Source organism: Colletotrichum navitas, assembly GCF_030913465.1.
Source record: "Colletotrichum navitas strain CBS 125086 chromosome Unknown LY79scaffold_71, whole genome shotgun sequence".
Lineage (NCBI taxonomy): Eukaryota > Fungi > Ascomycota > Sordariomycetes > Glomerellales > Glomerellaceae > Colletotrichum > Colletotrichum navitas.
In genome coordinates, this window is record NW_026850617.1 from 116,279 (window position 1) to 136,477 (window position 20,199).

Genomic DNA, 20,199 nt, shown 5'->3' on the forward strand with positions numbered 1-20,199 from the left:
ACCACTATCCTCCGATATCGCCTGATCCTTGTTCTTTTTGTTGAAACTGGGTATCTATGCTTGCAACTCTCCCTGGTTCTCTTCCCAACGCCGGAACATCTCTTCTACATCGTCGTAAAGTGGGAAGGGATACCTGATTATGGCCTCTAGCAGCGGAGCAGCGGGCAACTCGTCACCATCTCCCCGCTAGAGAAACAACGCATTCGCATCCGCCCACACCTCCTGCTCTCTCGCCCTGCCAAAGGTCTCCACATCTTTAGCGGTCAGTTCGCCATCAACGGCTGATGTGATGTTTTCTGGTCCCTTGGGCGTCTCGATGCTGCCAAGGCCCTCGAGGACCCGCTTCGCCTTGTCCACCTGGGCTCGGATGGCTGCTGTTTCTGCCCTTGTGCGGTCGAGGTTCGATTGCATCAGCGCGATGGCCGATTCGCGAGCTTGATGAGGTCGGTATTCGTTGAGAAGATGATGGAAGTTGATTAGGAGGGTGCGCAGGTCCTGGATTTTGGCAGCGCCCTATTCAGAGTCAGCGCGGAGATACGGGATTGGGAACGGAAGAGTGCGCTCACGTCGTCCGGCACCGTTGCCATGACGCTGACAAGCTCCAGAAAGTTCAAGAGAAGAGACTTGGCCATCTTCTTGAGCTCGAATGCCCGGTCCATGGGTTTACCGTCCTTTTCATCCGAGTGCGCCGGCGCCAGTCGTTGGATTTCGTCCTCCTCTAACGAGGGAAGCTTGTCGTCGAGCTGCGCAGACTGTCAGTCTACCTATGGTTTGGGGTTAGCACTGTTATGAGCAACGTACAGTGTAGTTTCCTCCGAGGACTCTCCAAGTGCCTGCTGCTGGTTCGGCTGGCGGTTGAAGGTGCATGAGATCTTCGGGAATGTCTGGTAGACGGACGGGCAGGTCCTTGACTGCGACACCATCTTTGTCGGCCTGAGCTTTGCGAAGCTCTTCGATGCGTGATAGGTTTTCTGGCGTAAACTGCCTCCAGAACGGGGGCGGATTGGGAAATGTTGAAGACAGCGCATTATGCGACGGCTCTTCTGGGTTGTCAGCCATGTTAGCGATTTCGGTGGCAGAAGATATTTGTGTCGAGTTCTTCAGCAAGGCAAAATGGCCATCATCCAGCGTGTGTTCGCGTGATTGATTCTATGGAAGCGAAAGTTCGTGTCTTTGCAGAGGTAAAGGTTATGGGGATTGCCGGTGTGATGTTGGACGCAGCAATTCGTACGGTGCAGGCGGCCTTGAAGGCCACCAACTTGACTTCAGCGCGTTCGGTGGTGAGCAACCGTCTACCAATACTGGAAGGCACCTAGCGGGGGCAGGAATTCCTTCACGACCCCGCTGTTCCGAATCCGGACTGGCGTCAGTGCCCTTACCTGGCACTTGCACCTCCACTATTCAGCTGACAGCTGCGCTGGGTTGGTCGCGTCGGTTGCTTGCCGCAATCTTGAGCAAACGAATGACTTCATCCCCTTTGAATTCTTCAACATTGGCAAGCCATTGACTGTGACCACGATCTCCAACCGCCTCGGAGAGGAAGTCGCATACAAGCTGGTCTCGCGAAGACGCATCAACACCCACTATGGCCGACGTCCGATCACTCCTCCGTCAGCAGCGCGCTGCCAGACGAATCGAGCACCCTCATGCTGCCTACTCGGATGCGGACAAGCTTCTCTGCACCCTCTGTCACGAGCCAATCAAGTCCGAATCACTTTGGGACGGCCATGTCCGCGGTTCAGGACACGTGGCAAAATTCAAAGCTGTACAGAAAGCATTCACCGACACGAATGGTTCGGCAGCCGCAGATAATGCGCCGTCGAACAAGCGGAAACATGACTCGGACGAGGATATGGAAGACGATGATACGGCAGATGCTGTACGGAAGAAGCGAAGCAAGACCAATATGAGCACGCCTGCACGATTGTCCCTCGGCGAGTCGGATCGAGACCCTAAAGATGTGACCCTCACACCGCCGTCGCTGAATCGTCAGACGTCGACAACACCTGTTCAAGGCGTCGAGATACAGATTCCCTCGCGGCCCCATACCCCAGCGTACAAGGACGGAGCATCTTCGAACTCAACACCCTTAGTGCAGCCAGTCGGCCCCTCGCCGCTGGTTCCGCAGGAGCCGACGTTGGGAAGCTCTGTTGCAGCAATACCACCTGCACATGAGAATGGCGCAACGTCGAAAGCTGAATCGAATGGAGGTCAGGTGGATGAAGACGAGTGGGCGGCCTTTGAAGCGGATATTGCAGCAGCCACAGCGCCCTATTCGGAAGATGCTGTGATTGCTGCCCCGGCCATGACGGCGGAGGAGACCGCGGTGGCGGCGAAGACCGAAGAAGAAGAACAAGACAAGAGGCGTCTTGCCGCCGAGAAGGACCTCATGGATGAGAAGGAGGAAGCTGCAAGAGCTTTAGAGACGGAGTTTGAGGACATGGAGGAGCTCGAGGCCAGAGTTCGAAAGTTGAAGGAGAAACGTGAGGCATTGAGGAGACAGAGCGATGCGGGCTCCGCCGCGCCTGCTGATAAACTCATCAGCAAGGCTGCTGAAGCTGCTGGGAAGGAGAATGTAGAAGCGGTCCGTGAGGAGGATGAAGACGAGGATGAGGACGAAGATGAAGATGACTTCATGGGCTTCCGCTATCGGTCATGACGACGCGTCTCCCATGCTGTCGTCCCTCTACTGAAGTATGCAAACTGTTCATCAGCGGCAAATAGACGTCTTTGTGGTGTATAACTATTGTAACTTAAAACTTTCACTTCGGGTTCATAATACGACGTCCAAAGACGTACTTCTATTCTAGCCACCTTCTTTCACCACAGCTTCTCGACGAATGGTTGTTAATTATTGGAAAACGTCTCTAACTCTAGTAAACATTACTTTTCACCATGACCCTCCATATTAGGGGAGAAATATGTGCTCCCGCTGAGATTCCCGTCCATATGTCACACATGTTCGAAACTCCACTGGAACGAACGTATTATCGTGCCGCGGCCGCCGTCGGCGCGCGAGGTAAATGAACCGGACTTGTCGCGGGCAAGGCACCGCTTTGGTAGACGGTCGCTGTAACAGTATTGTAGACGGTGACAAGAGCCACCGAGACGGAGCAATCTACATAGGTGGGTAGGGCGCTTTCGATTGTCGTGCCCTTAACCGTGGTCGTTACCACCGCGGTAGAAGTAACGGCGGTGGGATCAGGGGCAACAGTCGGCTTGACACACTTGGTCCCGTCCCAGTGCTTGCAGTGGTGCGCTGAAGTCGGCTTGGATTCGGTACCGTGGTCGCCGTTGTCTCCGCCGGAAGAGTGGGTAGGCTTGTCGGCACCGGAATCAGTACGAGTGCCTGTGGCGGATCCGCTATTTGCCTGGGTAGCCTCGCTATCGTCGCTGTGGTGAGGCGACTTGGTCTCGGAGCCGCCGAGAGAGGTACTCGTCTTCGTTTCCGAGGACCAGTCACCTCCAGGAGGCTTGGTCAAGGTGGTCACGGAGCCATCGGGACCTTCGCTGATGACCTCAGTGCAAGTAACAGTCACCTGTTCGCCATAAGACTCCGTAGCGCGGACTGTCTCAGTCACGACCACTGGTGCCTGAGTCATCGTAACAGTTGCAGTGATGACCTGCCTAGTCACGAAGGCACTCTGATAGACAGTCTCATGGATGATTTCGGTCTTGGTGGAAACGCTTGGTGTGCCGTCCGGTACAGGTAAGCAGGCGCATGTGTTTGAGACGGGAGGCGCGCGGCCTCTCAGGTTGTCAGGGCGAGCTTGAGAGAGTGATGTCCAGGAGAGGACGGCCAGAACCAGCCAGTTGACTTGGAGAACCATTGCAAATCGGTTGTGGTAGAGGACAAGTGAGTGATATAGATAGGCGAGGTGATAGTTATTGAAGACTTAAGGGCGTTGGCTGCTGACTGCTGGATGTATATTCAAATCCAAGCTTGAGTGATGTGTGATGATCCTACGAATCGAGATTTTTGGCAAAACAAAACACGGCTTTATACACATTTCCAACCTAACTGAGCTTGCAAGTGTAGGGAGTCAAAAAAAGGCTTCGCGATGCTGCTTGTGCCATCGCTGAAGGAATGCTGTTTCCCTGTATTGCGACCTATTGATCCTCCAGGCTCGATATACTCCAGAAAGGGTATGGAACACCGGAGACTTCCCACGTGGCGAAGGTCCATAGGGAGTTAGGTTACATCATCTCATCAAGTCCCAGAGCCTTCATCCGCTTGGATGTTCAGCAACCATGATAAAAACTAAAACTAAAAAACAAAAAACAGACCAAGAGGGGAATGGAAAGAATAATGGCAGTGGACTGTTGACATTAGTGATTCTAAGGGGGTCTCTGGGTCAATAGTCTGCAGCATCGACCGTTCCTAGGGATCAGGGAGAAAAGAAGAGGAAAAGGAGCAACACAGGGTCTAATATTGAAGCCCGTGTCCAAAGGGAGACACAGCTTTTAAGATAATCCGGCTGACAAGTGAGAGAACTCGACGCAACACAGCCAGGACTGGATGATGCGATCCGTGCAGTAATCAGCTGCAGTACTACATATATGCCATGCGCGGCGTACATCGCATCTATGAGCCACCAGGGATTCGACCATTGAGGATCGGATGCGTGAACCGATCAAGGGTTGGCGGTGCAAGGTCCAGGTTTCGAACTGAATGCCGAGAGAAACTCGACGTGGAGCTCGGCGCTGCCCGTCCCGTCCCGCTATGGAGTGCAATCGGCTATCAAGATAATCCGTGCCGATATAGCGACCGCCTTCCGAATGCGGGACGTCACTCCATCGTCGCAAACTTGCTGTTTCTGCCAACGGCATCACAACCACAACACGCGCCATCAATCCAGCCATCCTCGGCATCGACTTATTGCACGAAGCCGGTTTGCTGCGCTTCTTCCACTCTTTTATGACATTTCATTTGCAGTATTCTCCCACCGCATTAGCGCAGGGGTCACAGCACCACCGACGACAGGGCATCGCTTAACCAGGGACTGGCCGACGGATCGATCACGATGGGCATTTGTGCGTCATGCCTCGGGCGGGGGAACAAGGACTTCTATGACGAGGTGGGCTACTCTTCACCTCGAGCACTAGCAGCACAGCATGCGGTGGCTGATGGAAACTAGGACGAAGAATCACGACTGCTTTACGACGACCCAAACAACGTGCATTATGGAAGTTTTGGGGAGCAAAGTGTAAACGGACAGGAAGACCCGATGGAGGTGCAACGAGAGACGGAGGCTCTGCAGCGCGTTGTTGCAAAGACGTCCGAGTACGTACTCTGACACTTCTGACCCAAAATCCGGGACCTTGGGCTTGCTCTCATGTCAGAACTAGGAATGCTAACATCGGTCTTCCTAGCAACATGGTCGATATTTTCGAGATTGCCCCGCAGGATCACGCACATCGGCCTGCGCCGACAACGTTTGCGTATGCAGGGCAAGAAGCCCGCATCGTGCGGTACCAACACCTCCTCTCGAAGCTGGCGTCCAAGGACGAAGCCCCGGCTGGTGTCCAAGTGGATTGGCTTCCGCAGGAAGACGACACGATCGAAATGCAACGCGGCGTCCCAGCACTCAAGGCTGAGTCAGACAAACCCCTAGTCGGTACATTTGCAGATGCAGCAGCGGCTATGGTATGACACGCCTTGGTCATGAATCATTTGCCCCTTGGTTCTCCTTGGGGGGGGGTGGGCTTTTTTTGTCCCCTTCCCCAAGAATACAACCGCAGCGGCCAAGCCGCTTTCCATGCTTTTGCGGCATGCATTCCTATCAAGATTCGTATTGGTCGACACAAGGTTCGGGTCCCGTCGGATTACGGCAACATGGGACAAATTGGCTTAGAGTGACGACATATTTTCCACTTCCCTCGATACCCCCGCCCAAAACTTAGCACGCAGAAGCAGACTTTCAACCCCCTCCCCCCACATACATACAACACATAATAGTACCTATACGCACCCATATTCACTTGCATGTCAGTTCTTCCTTTTCCTTTGTCGAAACCCCCTGTTCGTGGTTAGAAACCCTTGTATAGACCACCTGGGCAACAATGAGGTTTATGGTGGACACAATGGATCCAAAAGACCACGAATTACTCCGTAATCAATGAAAAATTCCATCCATCCCACTTTGAAGCCCCCCGCCCATACCGGCACCGCAGCGAACCAATAAAATGCGCCTCAACTATTCTTCAGCGGCATGCCATGGGTTATCTAGCCCATTAAAAGATGGCCACGTGCACGTCCGGGTGATGTTTACCTTTCTTAGTGTGGACCCTTTAGCAAGGGATGTTGCATCTTGGCATGGTCATAGCCCAGAAGCGACCATTTTTTAGCTTAGATCTCGGCCGACGCTCGGGACCTGAGGGCAACATCGACACCTGGAAAGGAGAGAAGAAGCATTTGGAGGCTCATGTTGAAGACACTTGATGCCCGCCGTTCAGGGTTGTGCGGGAGTCTGTGCGGTTCCCGTGGCTCATTGGCGGAGACAAGACCAGGAAATGGTACCTTGGAAGTGAGGTGGGATGGAAGACATAAAGAGGGAGGGGTGGTTGCTGCGGCAAAATGGGGCCGCCTCCGAGTCACCATCCCATGAAGCCCGACACAGCCCACCAGCTTCTCGCCGGTCGTTTCTGTACCCGGTCTGGGTCTGAGGTCTCCTCTACGCTTGGCCCTGGTCTCTGCTCCTCCCACGCCTTCCTCTACTTTGCCATTGGTACGCTTCTCAATGCCTGTCCGAGTTACAATGCTGAGGGCCGAAGTCGGGAGAGGGACACAAGGGAAGGCTTGGAGCTCATCCAATGCTCATGCCACCCACTACACGGCGGCACACGAGGGCTGATGACGTCCCTTTTGGACAATCTTTACACGCTTGCCATTGCAGCATGGGAAGATGAATACAACGCGCGGAGTGAGGGCCAGACGACACGCCGAAGGACCACCCGCAATTTTGACGTACTTTGCCTGTACATCGAACAGATCGGCCCAACGTCCGCCTGCTGTAATTCGCTTTTAGCAATCGTATTCTGTCCTCGTTTGCCAGGGGAGTCCGCTTTCTGCGACCTGCTTACCTGACAGGCACGTCAAAACCTGCTGGATGGGCAGCTGTGCAGGAAAAAAGTGGGAGGACATCTGTTATGGTTGCCTCAGCCCATGCTCCAAGGCAAGACCGCCTCATCATTTGTCTTGTTCTCTTTCGTCCTTATTAGTTTTTCCAGTTCTCAATGTTTGAACCTTTCGACTTGCAACTCGATGGCTTCGGGGTCATCCCCTGAATTGCGACAATGGATACATCAGCGCCAATTCAGGATAAGGGGAGCATGGCAAATGGTCCAAAAATACATGGGAGGGCATGAGCTATGCAATAATGAGGGGCCCGGCTTTCATGTCCCTGTCGTCGTCTAAGTGGCGGGCCGGCCTACCGCGGCCAAAACATCTGAGCGGTCTTTGGTACACGCACACACACACACACACACACACACACAATGTCCGCATACGCACGCAAATTAATCGTACAGCAGAAATGCCTCTTCTGTTGAGTCGAGTGTACAGTAGTTGCGTCCCAACGTTTTACCTCTGGAAATTTCATAAGAGCCGTCCCAAGCCTAATCACGAAAGAAGGCCAAAAGAATAGAATGCTAAAGAGCAACGAATGAACGGCCGTTACGTGGCTCAACTTGGGAAAAACCTCGAGTCCCGCCCAAACTGGTCGTCCGCTTGATTTCTTGTCCCTCCCACCACCCCAGAAACTCTCCCGCGCTATTCTTGATCTTCTTATAGTCGTCCCCTGCATTGCAGGATTCGAGGACCACTGATATAACCAAGTTAGTAAAGGTCTTGCGGGCCCCAAACCAGTTTACCCCTGAGCAGCATTGCCGCCACTACTCCCACCTCGTCTCTCTCTCTCTCTCTCTCTCTCTCACACACACACACACACACACACACACGCACACACGCACAAAAGGAAAAAGAATACAGCAAACGAGGGGAGCTCAAGTACGGGGGAAATATCGGAAGAAAATGGAGAGTCAAGGAAATATGGCCAGAAAAGAGTTTCGACATACCTATACAGAACCCCCTCATCCTCGCCACCCTCGAAACAACCACGGACAATCGACGATCGTCAGTTTGCCAGCGTAACCCTGTTCCAATGCGATGTGCTCATTTCGTGGATCTGACGCTCGACTTCCCGCGCTTCGACCGTCGTCCGCTCGATTGTTGCCCTGCGGTTCCCCTCGCGACGCCAGCGCTCAATGTCCCTATTCATCTTGTCGAGCCGGCGATGCTTCTTGTCCATATCGTAGCACAGCTTGCATCTGTCCGGTTCCATGATGGTCTCGAACACAAGCTTTAGACCGCACGTCTCGCCCGTCCGGTATTCCTTGTTGCACTGCTGTTTGAACTGACCCCATCTCCAATATCCGCAGGCCCAGCGTGTTTGATAAAAGTAACACATGGTTATCCTCTTGTTTTCGTCTTTTTTTTTTTTTTTTTCCGGTTCGTTGGGGTTTTTTGGTTTTTCGTTCGGCCCCCCCCCTTTTTTTCTACCCTCTCTTGTTTTCTCTCTCTCTCTCTCTCTTTCTCTCTCTTTCCCTCTCTCGTTGTCGTTCTCTTGGTTGTATGGTTTCTTTTTCGCGGCAACTTTCGTTTTCTTCCCCTTTGCGGGCCGGTCCGTCTAGCTTGGCTTGAGAAATAAGCCGCTCACCAATGCGCAGAGACGTAGTGGGGAACAAATAGAGGAGACTAGGAGAAAGAGAGGAGTAGAAAGCAGCGAAGAAGCGAGAGGAGTAGAAGTGGTTCGTTCGAGGGTATCGGGTATGATATGAAGTCACTGATGCTAAAGTACTGGAACTCCAGATCAGAGGTTTGTTAGCCATCTTTTATTTACGTTTTATCCCCTCTGGTTTTCCCCTTCATTCAGCTTTGCCATGTTGCCTCCCCCTCCCTCCTACTGCCCCCCTACAATATGCAACACCCTGCTGTACACAGTGATGTTTCCTGTCACTCTGTCCAATGATGGCCCCTCCTCTTCAAGGGTAGCTTTTCTGGCTTGGAGGGGGTTTGTTGTTGTCATGGGGGTGAAGATGCGTGGGATGAACAATGTGAGAAGGAGGGGCGTGTGAGGAAAGGAGAACGAATAATGGTTGAAAACGGAAAACTGACCAGCGCAAGAAGAGACCTGCCGTACTAATCCAGGAAAAATGGCCCGCCGAGCAGCAAGTGGTAGCGGTGCGGCCTGACAGTCCGCTTCGGTCGACAGAACAAGTGTTGTTCGCAACTGCGATCGAGAAGTCTCTTTGTTCTTTTTTTTTTTTCCCCCTTCCTTTTTTCCCTCCACCGGCGCAAAAGCGGTTGGGCAGCAGTGGTGGTCTCTTCTTCCTGGCCCAGCTCGGGGGTGTGGATAACGGGGGTGCGCTTTTTCGATGTTGATTCACTGGCCCGGCTCTCAATGTAAGATGGTATGATTGATTTCCTCGTCTAAGCCGTGGACCGTTTATCTGACGATCGTTGTTTGCCCGGTTTGGTGTTGATATCACTGATAATCTTGTCCAACTCGGCCCTGGCTTTGCGCCTTCGTTCATTTTCGTCTTCATATAGCTTCTGAACCGTTTCTGTACATTCTTCTCTAGTTCGCAGGAAACCAATGCTGACTTATACTTTGCCGAAACATCAGGCTCATTGATTCGGACCCGCACTATGTTGTTATCACGATATCTCTAAACACGCGCAGACAACACTACATCACACTACACTTTCCAATGCACACCCACGCATGAATATGCACTTGCATCAAGTCTTATGGTACAAGCTCGTATGGCTGTCTGACTTTTTGGGAATCCGAGACATGGCGACAAACTTAAGTTGATCGCTAACCTCCACTTACAAGCCCCCCCAACCCCAACATTGAACAACATGACCCGAGTAAGTCAGAAATAATGTGGAAGAGATGTACATTGTTTCTAGGAGCTCCGATTGGGGTTTCTTGTGATGGATATTATGCAGTGCTTCCTCGGATCTCTTCCGTATGGTCCATCGATATCTCATCGACGAGCTCGTAATCTTTTTGATGCGGGCATGGCAATCTCGGACCGCATATTTGACATGTTTCCCGCTATCCTGCAGGTCGAGGCTAAGGCTGGCAGACGTCTGAGGACGAATGCTTGCCACGCTCATCCTAACGTAGAAAACTTCCTTCCAGGGAGCCTTGCTGGGCAATATAATTCTCCACTTCCGAGCATTGTGGCTTCCTCGAAAAGAATACAATAGAAATCGTAAGAGTACTAGGGGCAATACGTTAGATGGTAGCTTTTGGTCTACTCTGATTTAGGAAAGGGAAGAACCATGAAAGTGATCAAGGGTGAGTGGTGTGGGTGGACATAATGAGACGTTGACAAGACACATCCTGTGCCTGGCCAGACCCATGTTGATGGGTGACAGATATGTTCTCCTCTATCCTGGCTATGTGGTCGGCGGGTCATCCTTTGTGACATTCTGAGATCATAAACCCCTTGGACTTAACAATATGTAATGTAGCTTCCATCAGGAACCCGTCTTTGTTCTTCGACTCAACTTTGCCTCCCCTTTCCCAGTTAGTAGCACCTCCATCCCTCACTGCATCTGTTCCGAATACAGTGACATATGAACGCAAGGCGGACGACATCTCTCCACTTTCCATGAAAATCTCATGTGGGCCGTGAGGCGCGAGCTGCAGAAGACTTGCAGATTCCGCCTCCCAGGAACAACCCTGGAGTTAGCCCTGGGGACATGCGAATGGCGACTGGGCAGCGTTTTTAGCCTCCCGCTGGGAAGACAAGGCAGCCTCTCCTTGCCCACGTTGCATGCGGCCGTTGTGGAGCTTCGACGTACATTGTATTTCACCACCCCCCCCCCCCCCCCCCCCCCCCGGTCCAGGTGTTCTTTGGTCTGTTCATCGGGCACGCTCGGCAATGAATTCATGTTCAGCCTGTGAGAGACAACTGTCATCCATGAGGTTGTAATTTCAGCATCATTTGCCTGCTGACCCTGAAGGGAACTGTCTTGGCAAAGATGGAAGCCGGCATGAACCATCGAGTCCAGGCTGTGTTTGTGCGGCGTTATTAGTGAGGCCCTTGGTTTCCCCACAACGCTGCGTACGAAAGGGAGAAAACGGAAAATTCATGTCAACAAGAGTCAGAATGACAAGCCATTGGAGCAGACCGAGGGTTCCCCCATATGTTCACCCCCAGGTCACTGCCTGCAGCTCAGAATGGGACGTCATCGAAGTGGCATAGTTGCAAATTCAGTATACTTGTTTGTCATCTTCTCATTCGTCTCTCCCCCATATTCAGTCTACTTGAGCCTGATCTGGCGTGGGGGGCTGGAGATGGCCCTCCACAAGCGTAGGTTAGGCTTGGCACAAGTGTCAAGGAAGGATAGCTGTCTCACAAGCCAAGGTCCTCTGCAGCCCCTTGAGCAGGAAGATCCATGGGTGAGGCAGGCAGTGCCTGGTTACATTATAAAGAGCTGCTAGAGCCGGAAGCCCGTTTTCTGAATCGATCGACTACATCGTTGACGAATAATCGGACGTCTCTGCCACTCTGGCATCTATGCTATGCATGGGCCGCTTCCATGGAGGGAGGGGTGTTCCTTTTTTGTCTTTGCCTTATGAGAGAGGTGTCCGTGCATCTTTCCTCCATAAGCTATAGCCAGCTATGTAGCCTAGTGCACACCAAATGAACCACATGTATCCCTCCGCTTACCCTAATATGGATAGTCCGCTGGCTTTGTGACCGAGTAGACGCGGGCTACGGTAGGCAAAGAAGGCAAGACAGTCGAGAACGATACTAGTGAAGGCTTTGGGCGTTGGTTCGAGCCCTGTGCATCACGACGTGGCGACCAGCCGCTGGCCATGGCCAACATCCCGCCTTGCATTGCGTATGGATTACTTTAGAACCCTGAAGGGGGGCATGTAGCCAAGCCGTAGGCCTGTTACAAATATTTCCTCGGGAAGGAAGATGGAGGCCCTCTTACATCCACTCCCTTCGGTCTTGAGCTGACTGGCAATACTTCCGGTTCGTTGTTCAAGGATGTAAGAGTGCAATTAACCTCCGCATCCTCTTGGTGAACTACATGTGACTTGTCAAAAGCACCGGGCAATACTGCTCGGCGATAAGCGATTGATCAGATTGCGTTCTCGTCAGTTCGTTGATTGATAAAGCAAGCTCTCACTGAAATGTTCCGCCGTGACATTTTCTTCTGGGTGGTACACTGGGTGAAGCCACCAAATGATAGATTTGGAATCGCTGATAGCGATTGAGCTGGGAATCTAATGATCTGACATGGCCATGCAAGTCTGACCGTGTGGCTTTATCCAGCAGAAACCATGTCCTCTCACCGAGCTTCCTTGAACAGCTGCTCGGCATCTAAAGGGACACGAACCATGCGTGGGTCAAATGGACTCGCGAACACCTCCCTCGCTGTCCACAGTGCCTATCGACGGTTGTTCAGGGGTCGCGAGTAGGGAATCCCTTGTTTGGACCGTCGATGCGCTGTCAACTTGGGGGACCGTTTCCGGATAGGCTTGCAGCTGTAGACGTCAATGGGCCCAGATTTACCACCCTGCAGGTACTTTGAACTGAAAGTAGCAATTGAACTGACCGGAAGCGCCACATTGGTGACTTGGACAACAATTTTCCCGGCGGGGTACCTGGACACTTCCCTCGAGAACCATGGTAGGGTGTGAATCAGACCATTGTCGCGGCCCAGCATCATCGTTAGGCAGAGTGATCCGCCGTCGGCCCCAAGGCGGCCGCTGGTGAGGTCGCCTCTCAGTCGGCCATGTTCTTCCTCGCGACCTTGAATTGGAGCCGATGAGCAAAGGGGAAAGCTCTTTGGTCGTTAGCAATTTGTTGAGCAAGGCTTCAGCCAAGAAATGTTAATGACGAGAAACACCAATAGGCCTGGAATGAGGTAGCTCCAGAATCAGAATGTCACCACTCGAAAGAACACATGATACCCTTTAGCAGGCTGGACCCAAGACGCCTGTAGAATCAATACCAATGAGCACCCCTGGCTTCCAGAAGTTGTTCGAAAGTCACCCAAATCCTCGGAAACTTTGCAAATCATGGGTTGAAGAAATGATGCGCCTTTCTCTGGAACATGATTGGACCCATTCGGCAAAAATGGCGAAATAAAGACCAATGACGGACAGCAAGACGCACGTCAGCACGCCGTCTTGAGAACCACAAGATACTAGAGTCTAAAGATACATACAGACGCGTAAAATGTACTTCTGGTGGTGCGGCCAGACTAAGAGGTGCCAGGTACCTTGTCTGACAAAACCATATCGGTGAAGAAACCCGCAGGTGGTTTACGGCTTTAGCCACGCTGCCGGCCTTAGTAAAGGTGACCAGGCCTCACGAAATTGGCGCAAGATCGGCTGTCTAGAACGAAAGCGAGGACAGAATAGGCGATTCGGTTACAGAGCGGATTCGATATTGTGAGGGAGTAAGGTTAGACGTTGGCTAACAAAAGCGGACGCGTTTCGGTTGCAGCCGCAAAGACGACCAGGAGAGGATGTGATTGGCCAGGCCAGCTTTCGAGGTGTTGGGCCGGAGGAAGGGCCGCATCTACCACAGTAGAAGTCAAGGCAGATTTGACAACACGCGGTATACCCTCACCGGCAAGGTGGATGGCCGAGTGCAGAGATGATGACAAGGGCGACAGGGTCAGACGGCTGGAGACAGGATCTGATATCTGTAGCACTTGATAGTTCTCAGGCATGTGTTCTCTGCCCGATGCCAATGTCGAAATGGCTCGTCATGCCGTGTAACAATGCAGCTGATGTTTTCCCGCGCACTCGAAGCCTTGGTCAAGGTAGCGGAAGTTGAACGGGGCGGGGCGGTCAAGGTGCAGCCTCGACTCTGCAGGAAACTGCATCATTGATGCCATTTGCTTCACCTATTATTGCGTTGGCATGCCAAGTAGCCTCTCGTACTCGTTGACAATGTGTTACTGTACCCGGCGGGATACACCAATGCTTAGAGTATGTGTAGGGGCCAGGTGATTGGGCAAAAGAAAGGAGTGAATCCATTCCCAGGATGGATTACGGTTCAAGCAGGTGTCAAGCAAGCCAAGCGGTTGACGGCCCATTGGGAGGCCATGCCCACGTCAGGGGCGAGGGGTGGAAAGTAGGGATGGTGGAGGCCTACAGTTAGTTGGTCGACAAATGAGATATTTTGCAAACATTGTATCAGAGCTCTGCTTTCCTTTCTTTCCTTTCTCTCTTCTCCCCCCCGTCTATTTCAAATCACGTCGCGTCTGGCATTTCTGACTTGAACGTGAGCAGACATCGGGACGTTGGAAGTTGCAGTGGAGCCCAGCCCAGGACCAAACCGAGAACCACCTGAAAAGCGGGTCGGTCCCCTTTGGGTTCATACTACTATTCATCCAACTTCAGGCCTGACCCACTAGGGGCACCCCTCCTCAAGATCAGGCGGGGAAAGAGGTTGCCAAAAAGGTGTAGGTAAGCACCTCCCTCCGGCTGGGAGAAGCAAAGCAAGAAGGCACAGACGAGGCGAACACCTGCCCAACTCCCGCGTGTCCCGTTGTGTGGCAGATATCATATGCCTCAGGCTGCATGCGTTTCGTTCCGTTCTGCGGCGATATCTTTTGAACGATGCAGGCCAGCAAGCAAGACTGACGTCCAGCATCCAGACAGACAGACTATCGACTGACAAACACGGGGTGTTAGTGGTAACCCCGGTCTAGTGCGCCATTTTCTGGTCTCGATGCCATGTCCAAACCAGCCAGGCCTTTGTCCCGTGTTAAATGACCTCACGACCTTATATCGGATGTTGTCGTCTCGTCTCGGGCACACGGCTCGACGGGCGAGATAGTAATCGCTCGCTGTGCAGGGAAGCTCCCCTCCTCCCCAACTCGACAACCCGGCTTGGGGAAAGGATACGTACCTCTGCCGCTTCTCCTTACAGTGTCGCCCGTGACCGTTGAACTAACTACCTTGGCCAAAACAGTACGACATGCTACCTGATGCTGATTGGTGCGCACTGTGATTCGCTTTCTTCTTTCCCCCCTTGTTCCTGGTCCTTCATGGGCCGTGTGACACAGCCTGGAACGATGGAGGCGCAAGCTGCTCCTCAGTCCTTTCCTCACCTCACATCGTCACACCTCTCAGCTCGGATGTCCGGAGCCTGCGATATTGACCTTGGGAAACAACATCCATCCTCTCAGCCTTTGTCTGATTTGACTCCATCCGACGGCGTTGGCAACGCTAACACCACGATACAGAGGCCCTCCCTCCTCGAGGTCATCTTATTCCCTCAGTACTCGGCATCCCTGTCGCCGTCTGTCTCCCCACCTAGACTCCTCCAACCTCAACTTAGGCTTCTCCTGTCGACGACCAGCCTAGCATAAGACGCCTCTTTGTGGCCCCCCTCGTCGTTGTTCAACCACAAGCGCCTTCACATTCTCTGCCGCCCTTCTACAATCGCGATTGGTGTCCGCTATAACCGAACTCACTTCCCCGCCCGTCCCGCCCATACAAAGCGTCTCTCCTGCCGGTCGCCGGTCGGGCCTCAAACGGCCTGTCACCACCACCTTTACGGCACGCGCCCGCGGAAACGTTTTCACCCGCGGACACGTTCTCACCCGCGGACACGTTTACACCTGCGGCACTCTGACCGACTGCTCTATACGTCTTCAGCGCATCTCATCCCCTCTACACGACGTCTGTTATCGTCGCCTGGCCTTTACCGCTTCTCGCGCGATTGGGTCACACAACCTTGTATTTGACACCGGCGGGCAACGGATTGGGTCTCGAAGCAACCACCAAAGTTGTGAATAGCGGCTGTGACCCACTGGGACGACTCCGTGACCCACGTTCAATCATTCTGGAGGACGTCGTGTTGTCGCTGTAGCTGAGCTCCTCGGAGCGGTAGTTCGCTCGCTCGAATTTACACCGTTTTGTCGCTTGTAAGCTAACAAGTCGGCCATGGACGCAACCCACGACGAGATGGGTCCAGGCAACCGCCTCCCCCCTACCCGCCAACTTACCATAGCCCGCTCGTCATCTCCCGCAATTCCCGTACTCGCCGGCGATCACAGCCCAGGCTATGTCATTTGCGCGCAGCTCGACTTCACAAACGCCGTGGCCGCTGATGCCCGACCACGTTTCCAAGCAGACATAGGAGCCCATGCCGAGCAGCAATGGGGAGCTCCCGAGGCATCCTCTCCATCCTCGTGCCTGACACTGGTTCGACCCCAGTATCACACCACAGGAGCCATCTCTGAACTTCCCAACGAGATCATGCTGCACATCCTCGGCTATCTGGATGTCAATGACCTGTTGTCCGCTTCGAGGGTAGGCAATCCAGCATCTCAGTGACTTGACAATCCATCCTTTTTCTGCCTTGGCGCCCCTTTTCTCCTTCTCGCGTCCCCGATCCCGCCCATGTTTGCTGTCCCATTGAAACCCATTGACCCACCCCGCCGTTATCGAACTATGCTGATGGCACAGACCAACCATCGCCTGCGTCACCTGTCTCTCTCACCGATTCTCCATCACTACCGCCTCCGTCACACGCGCGCCATCTTGCCGCCATTGTTGTCGTCTCCTTCGCGTCCTTCTCTGGCGGAACTCATCGCCCGCTCCATCTTTCTGACCCACACCTCGGTTGTCTCACGCCGGCTGGCGCGCTCGCTGGTCTCCATCCGACTCTCCCGCCGCCTTGCCACACGGCCATCGGCCGAAGCCCTCGTTGAGCGGGCTGTTCTCCCACCCGAGTGCGTCCCCGGCATGAGCATGGTGCAAGTCGCACCTGCCCTTGTCGCCAAGCGACGGGCCATCGAGAAGGAGAAGGTCAAGGACGGGCTAAGGAAGTGGGTGGAGGGCGTATGGAAGGGTGAGGTGCGTCAGCGAGAGGAGGGCATCAAGAAGTGGGAGGAGACCAAAGGTGTTGGAAGGGTGTGGCGGCTTCGGCGTTTCTGGGAACGAGTCTCGAGAGGAGATGGCGTTGGCCTTCGGTAGGCTGGGATGCCTGTTGAAGTCAAGATACATGCGTGACTATTCTGTGATTTTTGGGGGGCGTTAGGTTAGAACACTGCTACGTGAGCGGCAGTGCCGCAGCAGTGTCTTGGGTCAACTGTACATCAAATGTGTAAACGATGACGTGTACCACGATGGCAATGATGGCTCGATGATTGGAAGAAAGTCAAATCAATCAGTTTTTAGCATCGTATCAACCACGTTTCCCCGTCACTGTGTACTTTGGGTGTCATTCTGGGCCCTTCCATGCATGGTTGACAGGGAAAAGGCAGCATCATTTATTAGACAGAATGAATATACCTGAAGAATGAAAGATATATTTATTAATCTTAGGGTATTCTGAAGCTGCCGCGATAACAATTACCGTCCAAGTCCCAGTCTGCACAATCCTCACGTCGTTGACTGCAAAGCCCTTCTGACTACGCCTTTTCGGCTAGTCTACGGGAGTTTGGCAGAAGATAGGCGACCGACTGCGCAGGCAAGTTCGATGCTCGCAAAGATCATGATAACCCCAAGAACCATGATCATGAGGAGCATAACTAACGAAATCCAGGACATTCGACGGGTTCTCTTGAGATATAATTCTCCAGACTCGAGGTTAGGCTCGTGCTCGAACTTTGGCTCCTAGAGAGAAGAGAGGGAGGGGTTAGCCATTGTCATACGAGTGATATATACGGAAGGGCGGCAGGATCAGTCTATTACAGGAGTCAAGGGCTTCGGAGGCGTCACTTTTCTGCGATCGCACTCAGGGCAGCCCGTATTGCCAGGCGCGAGACTGTGCGTAGAACCGAGGCACTAGGCGGTGTCAGTTCATGGCACATGTCTCGCAAATACCTCCTTGGGAAAAGGGTGGGCTTTAGTTTTAAGACATACCTCGTTGCAGTACACATGGCCACAGCCGAGAGGCTGGCAGAACGATGCACGGCAGTTTCTGCATTGGTGGGCAGGTGTCGGTGTGCCGGGGGACTGCGGAGTCGACGTCGGCGTCCTTGGCCCAGCGGCAGCGGGGGTGCCACTGACTTCGTCTGGGGCACTCATTTTCTGGACGAGTAGTGGCCGGTTCGATGTTGCAACCCAAGAGGAGAGGCTTTCTCGTGTCTTTGGAAGACGTTGAATCTGGTTCGTCCGAGAACAGTCCGGGTTATGCAAGGGAGGAGAGGGGGTGCAGTGTATTTGCGGAGACGACGCCGACTGGAAGATGCCCTCCAGTGATGGTAGACAATTGCTGTTTGAGGAACGAGGAAGATGAAGATGATGTGTCGTTGAGATTTGGGCTGACGACAGGGAGGGAGGTTGTGTTGACTGTTGGCGTGCCAAAGCTAGAAAGCGGGAAAGCAGGGCGCCAAAAAGTATCGTGACTTCCGTATCTGCGTAGCGTGATACTGATCGAACCAAACGGCAAGTACACATGTCTGTCCTGAAATGGCTATGACGGGCAGAAGTTGGAAAGAGCTGTCTCCAGAAGGGAGCCACTAAGCAACTGCCAGGAGGATACTTCTGAAATCCTAAGCGGGCCAGTATACCTACAAAACAAGGGGTTCCTCATTCTAAAAAGACGAGGACTCTGGAGGCGATGACTGGCGCGTAAAAAAACTATCAAGGTGAAGTATCTTGACGGTATGTATTATATTGAGGCGACCGTTTTGAAATCACACTAACCGACACTCGACGACCACATTTGCATGCCCCCCCCCCCTCAAGATCTCTTAGGAGTGGCTTCGCATGCCATTTTCTATTGTATGAATGCTCTGAAACGAGGGAGTACTGGCGGGTCCTTTGGGTAATTTGCGACATGACCTGATGTGCGAATGATGTCACTGTCACCGCGTTGACACATCATCAGAGATTTTTCAGGTGAGTAGAGAAACTGGCTTGTAATTAATATTGTAGTCTGTTCTAATGGTAAGATTCCTTCTTTATTAGCAGGTGAAATTCGACGTCGTAGGATTGTAGAGGGCAAGGTGAGCGTAATTTGTCGGAAGAACAGGCACCAGATGAAGATGAATGACCCGACGAGAGGCTAGCCAGTTAATTTATGCTTCCACTGAAAACGATGACGGTACACTAAATGCAGTTCCTGCTATACTAGCAGATAAAGAGGTGCTAGTAGTAGGCTGATAGCATAGACACGCTGGATTAGGTCCAATTTTGCTGTTACTGATGGAATGGGAGATAAAGACGACGTGGACAATGAGGATTACGAAGTCGATAGAAGCAACGGTGAAGGTGAAGATGAAGTGCCAACGAGGAGGACGAGGGAGAGAGTCAAGATACGGCTGCGGAGGAGGTCAGGGGACAGGGCAATCGGTTTCCGTATGCCGTCTAGAAGAAGTTGCTCGTGACCCCCCGCGAGAGGCGGTCTGTCTTAACAGTACACGACACGTAGCAAGAGCTTTCGGCATCAGGGGTTATGTATCTGGGGTCTATCAAGCGACAGTTGGGCAGAAGCACCCGTCCTTCATTAGATGCTATTACAGAAAGCTCAACGAGCTGCCCAGCCTATATTGCCTGAGTGATATGCCACGAACATTGCTTTGCTCTCGAAGGCCAGACACTGAACGCGTAGTAGCCAAGATCTAAGTAGAACGATTGGGGGGGGCCGTATCGACGGTCATCCCTCCTACGAGAATAAGACTTTGGGCCGTAAGGGAGGTAGTCGTTAAGTGGCGAATGGCTCCAAAGGGGAGGGGGCTTAGGGAGGCTTAGCTGATACCCTGCACGGATTCAAGTCAACGGCTGAGGGAGCAGGCTCCAAACTCTTCAATAGCATGGTTCGATCACGCATACCGAAAACTGTCCAAGTTAGACCTTCTGAGTACAAAGCAGGATCACATCCGCTCAGAGCCCCTATGACCATCGGCTCATTCTTGGAGTGACATTTCGGAACCACTAGATTCTTCCAGGAAACGCTAAATCTCCAGAAGCCAGCTCGTCACAAGCCAAACCCACTTGGTTCGTTGTCTTTTTCTGGTGGAGGCCCCTGGAGCCACACCCTCACACGCGCTCAGAAGCCACCTAGTACGCATATAGTCAGGCCATTTGAGGAAGGAGGAGGAAAAGAAGAAGAATGACGCTGAGAATTGTTGTCAGGTGTTGAATGGCATGAACTGATGGCTTTCGGTTTGGAAACGGGGGGGGGGGGTTC

The 20,199-nt window shown here is 52.9% G+C and overlaps 9 protein-coding genes across 9 annotated transcripts; 4 read left to right on the forward strand and 5 right to left on the reverse strand.

Moving 5' to 3' along the window:
* Positions 1 to 7: 7 nt before the first annotated feature.
* Positions 8 to 1,275, reverse strand: LY79DRAFT_565197 (MED7 protein-domain-containing protein). Its single transcript, XM_060558717.1, has 3 exons — positions 802 to 1,275; positions 567 to 743; positions 8 to 513 (listed from the first exon to the last, which is right to left on the reverse strand). Exons 1-3 carry the CDS (start codon positions 1,057 to 1,059, stop codon positions 187 to 189), a joined length of 762 nt encoding a protein of 253 aa, XP_060410240.1. The 5' UTR covers positions 1,060 to 1,275; the 3' UTR covers positions 8 to 186.
* A 56-nt stretch (positions 1,276 to 1,331) lies between these two features.
* On the forward strand, positions 1,332 to 2,797 carry LY79DRAFT_565198 (uncharacterized protein). Its single transcript, XM_060558718.1, has one exon. It carries the CDS (start codon positions 1,586 to 1,588, stop codon positions 2,657 to 2,659), a length of 1,074 nt encoding a protein of 357 aa, XP_060410241.1. The 5' UTR covers positions 1,332 to 1,585; the 3' UTR covers positions 2,660 to 2,797.
* Positions 2,798 to 2,823: 26 nt separating this feature from the next.
* LY79DRAFT_360082 (uncharacterized protein) lies at positions 2,824 to 3,915 on the reverse strand. The gene has a single exon (XM_060552733.1). The coding sequence runs from the start codon at positions 3,828 to 3,830 to the stop codon at positions 2,988 to 2,990; it is 843 nt and encodes a 280-aa protein (XP_060410242.1). The 5' UTR covers positions 3,831 to 3,915; the 3' UTR covers positions 2,824 to 2,987.
* Positions 3,916 to 5,024: 1,109 nt separating this feature from the next.
* Positions 5,025 to 5,653, forward strand: LY79DRAFT_523292 (late endosomal/lysosomal adaptor and MAPK and MTOR activator-domain-containing protein; the record flags this gene model as incomplete). The annotated part of the gene is made up of 3 exons (XM_060555520.1): positions 5,025 to 5,078; positions 5,139 to 5,284; positions 5,374 to 5,653. The coding sequence occupies 3 exons, from the start codon at positions 5,025 to 5,027 to the stop codon at positions 5,651 to 5,653; spliced, it is 480 nt and encodes a 159-aa protein (XP_060410243.1).
* An 857-nt stretch (positions 5,654 to 6,510) lies between these two features.
* On the forward strand, positions 6,511 to 7,550 carry LY79DRAFT_565205 (uncharacterized protein). The gene has a single exon (XM_060558720.1). It carries the CDS (start codon positions 6,578 to 6,580, stop codon positions 7,085 to 7,087), a length of 510 nt encoding a protein of 169 aa, XP_060410244.1. The 5' UTR covers positions 6,511 to 6,577; the 3' UTR covers positions 7,088 to 7,550.
* Positions 7,551 to 7,970: 420 nt separating this feature from the next.
* On the reverse strand, positions 7,971 to 8,775 carry LY79DRAFT_360139 (uncharacterized protein). Its single transcript, XM_060552735.1, has one exon. It carries the CDS (start codon positions 8,466 to 8,468, stop codon positions 8,136 to 8,138), a length of 333 nt encoding a protein of 110 aa, XP_060410245.1. The 5' UTR covers positions 8,469 to 8,775; the 3' UTR covers positions 7,971 to 8,135.
* Positions 8,776 to 8,872: 97 nt separating this feature from the next.
* LY79DRAFT_360127 (uncharacterized protein) lies at positions 8,873 to 9,749 on the reverse strand. Its single transcript, XM_060552734.1, has one exon. The coding sequence runs from the start codon at positions 9,604 to 9,606 to the stop codon at positions 9,043 to 9,045; it is 564 nt and encodes a 187-aa protein (XP_060410246.1). The 5' UTR covers positions 9,607 to 9,749; the 3' UTR covers positions 8,873 to 9,042.
* A 6,273-nt stretch (positions 9,750 to 16,022) lies between these two features.
* Positions 16,023 to 17,036, forward strand: LY79DRAFT_593101 (F-box domain-containing protein; the record flags this gene model as incomplete). Its single annotated transcript, XM_060561514.1, has 2 exons — positions 16,023 to 16,370; positions 16,527 to 17,036. 2 exons carry the CDS (start codon positions 16,023 to 16,025, stop codon positions 17,034 to 17,036), a joined length of 858 nt encoding a protein of 285 aa, XP_060410247.1.
* A 345-nt stretch (positions 17,037 to 17,381) lies between these two features.
* Positions 17,382 to 18,908, reverse strand: LY79DRAFT_565223 (uncharacterized protein). The gene is made up of 3 exons (XM_060558721.1): positions 17,928 to 18,908; positions 17,757 to 17,849; positions 17,382 to 17,678 (listed from the first exon to the last, which is right to left on the reverse strand). Exons 1-3 carry the CDS (start codon positions 18,462 to 18,464, stop codon positions 17,493 to 17,495), a joined length of 816 nt encoding a protein of 271 aa, XP_060410248.1. The 5' UTR covers positions 18,465 to 18,908; the 3' UTR covers positions 17,382 to 17,492.
* Positions 18,909 to 20,199: the final 1,291 nt, after the last annotated feature.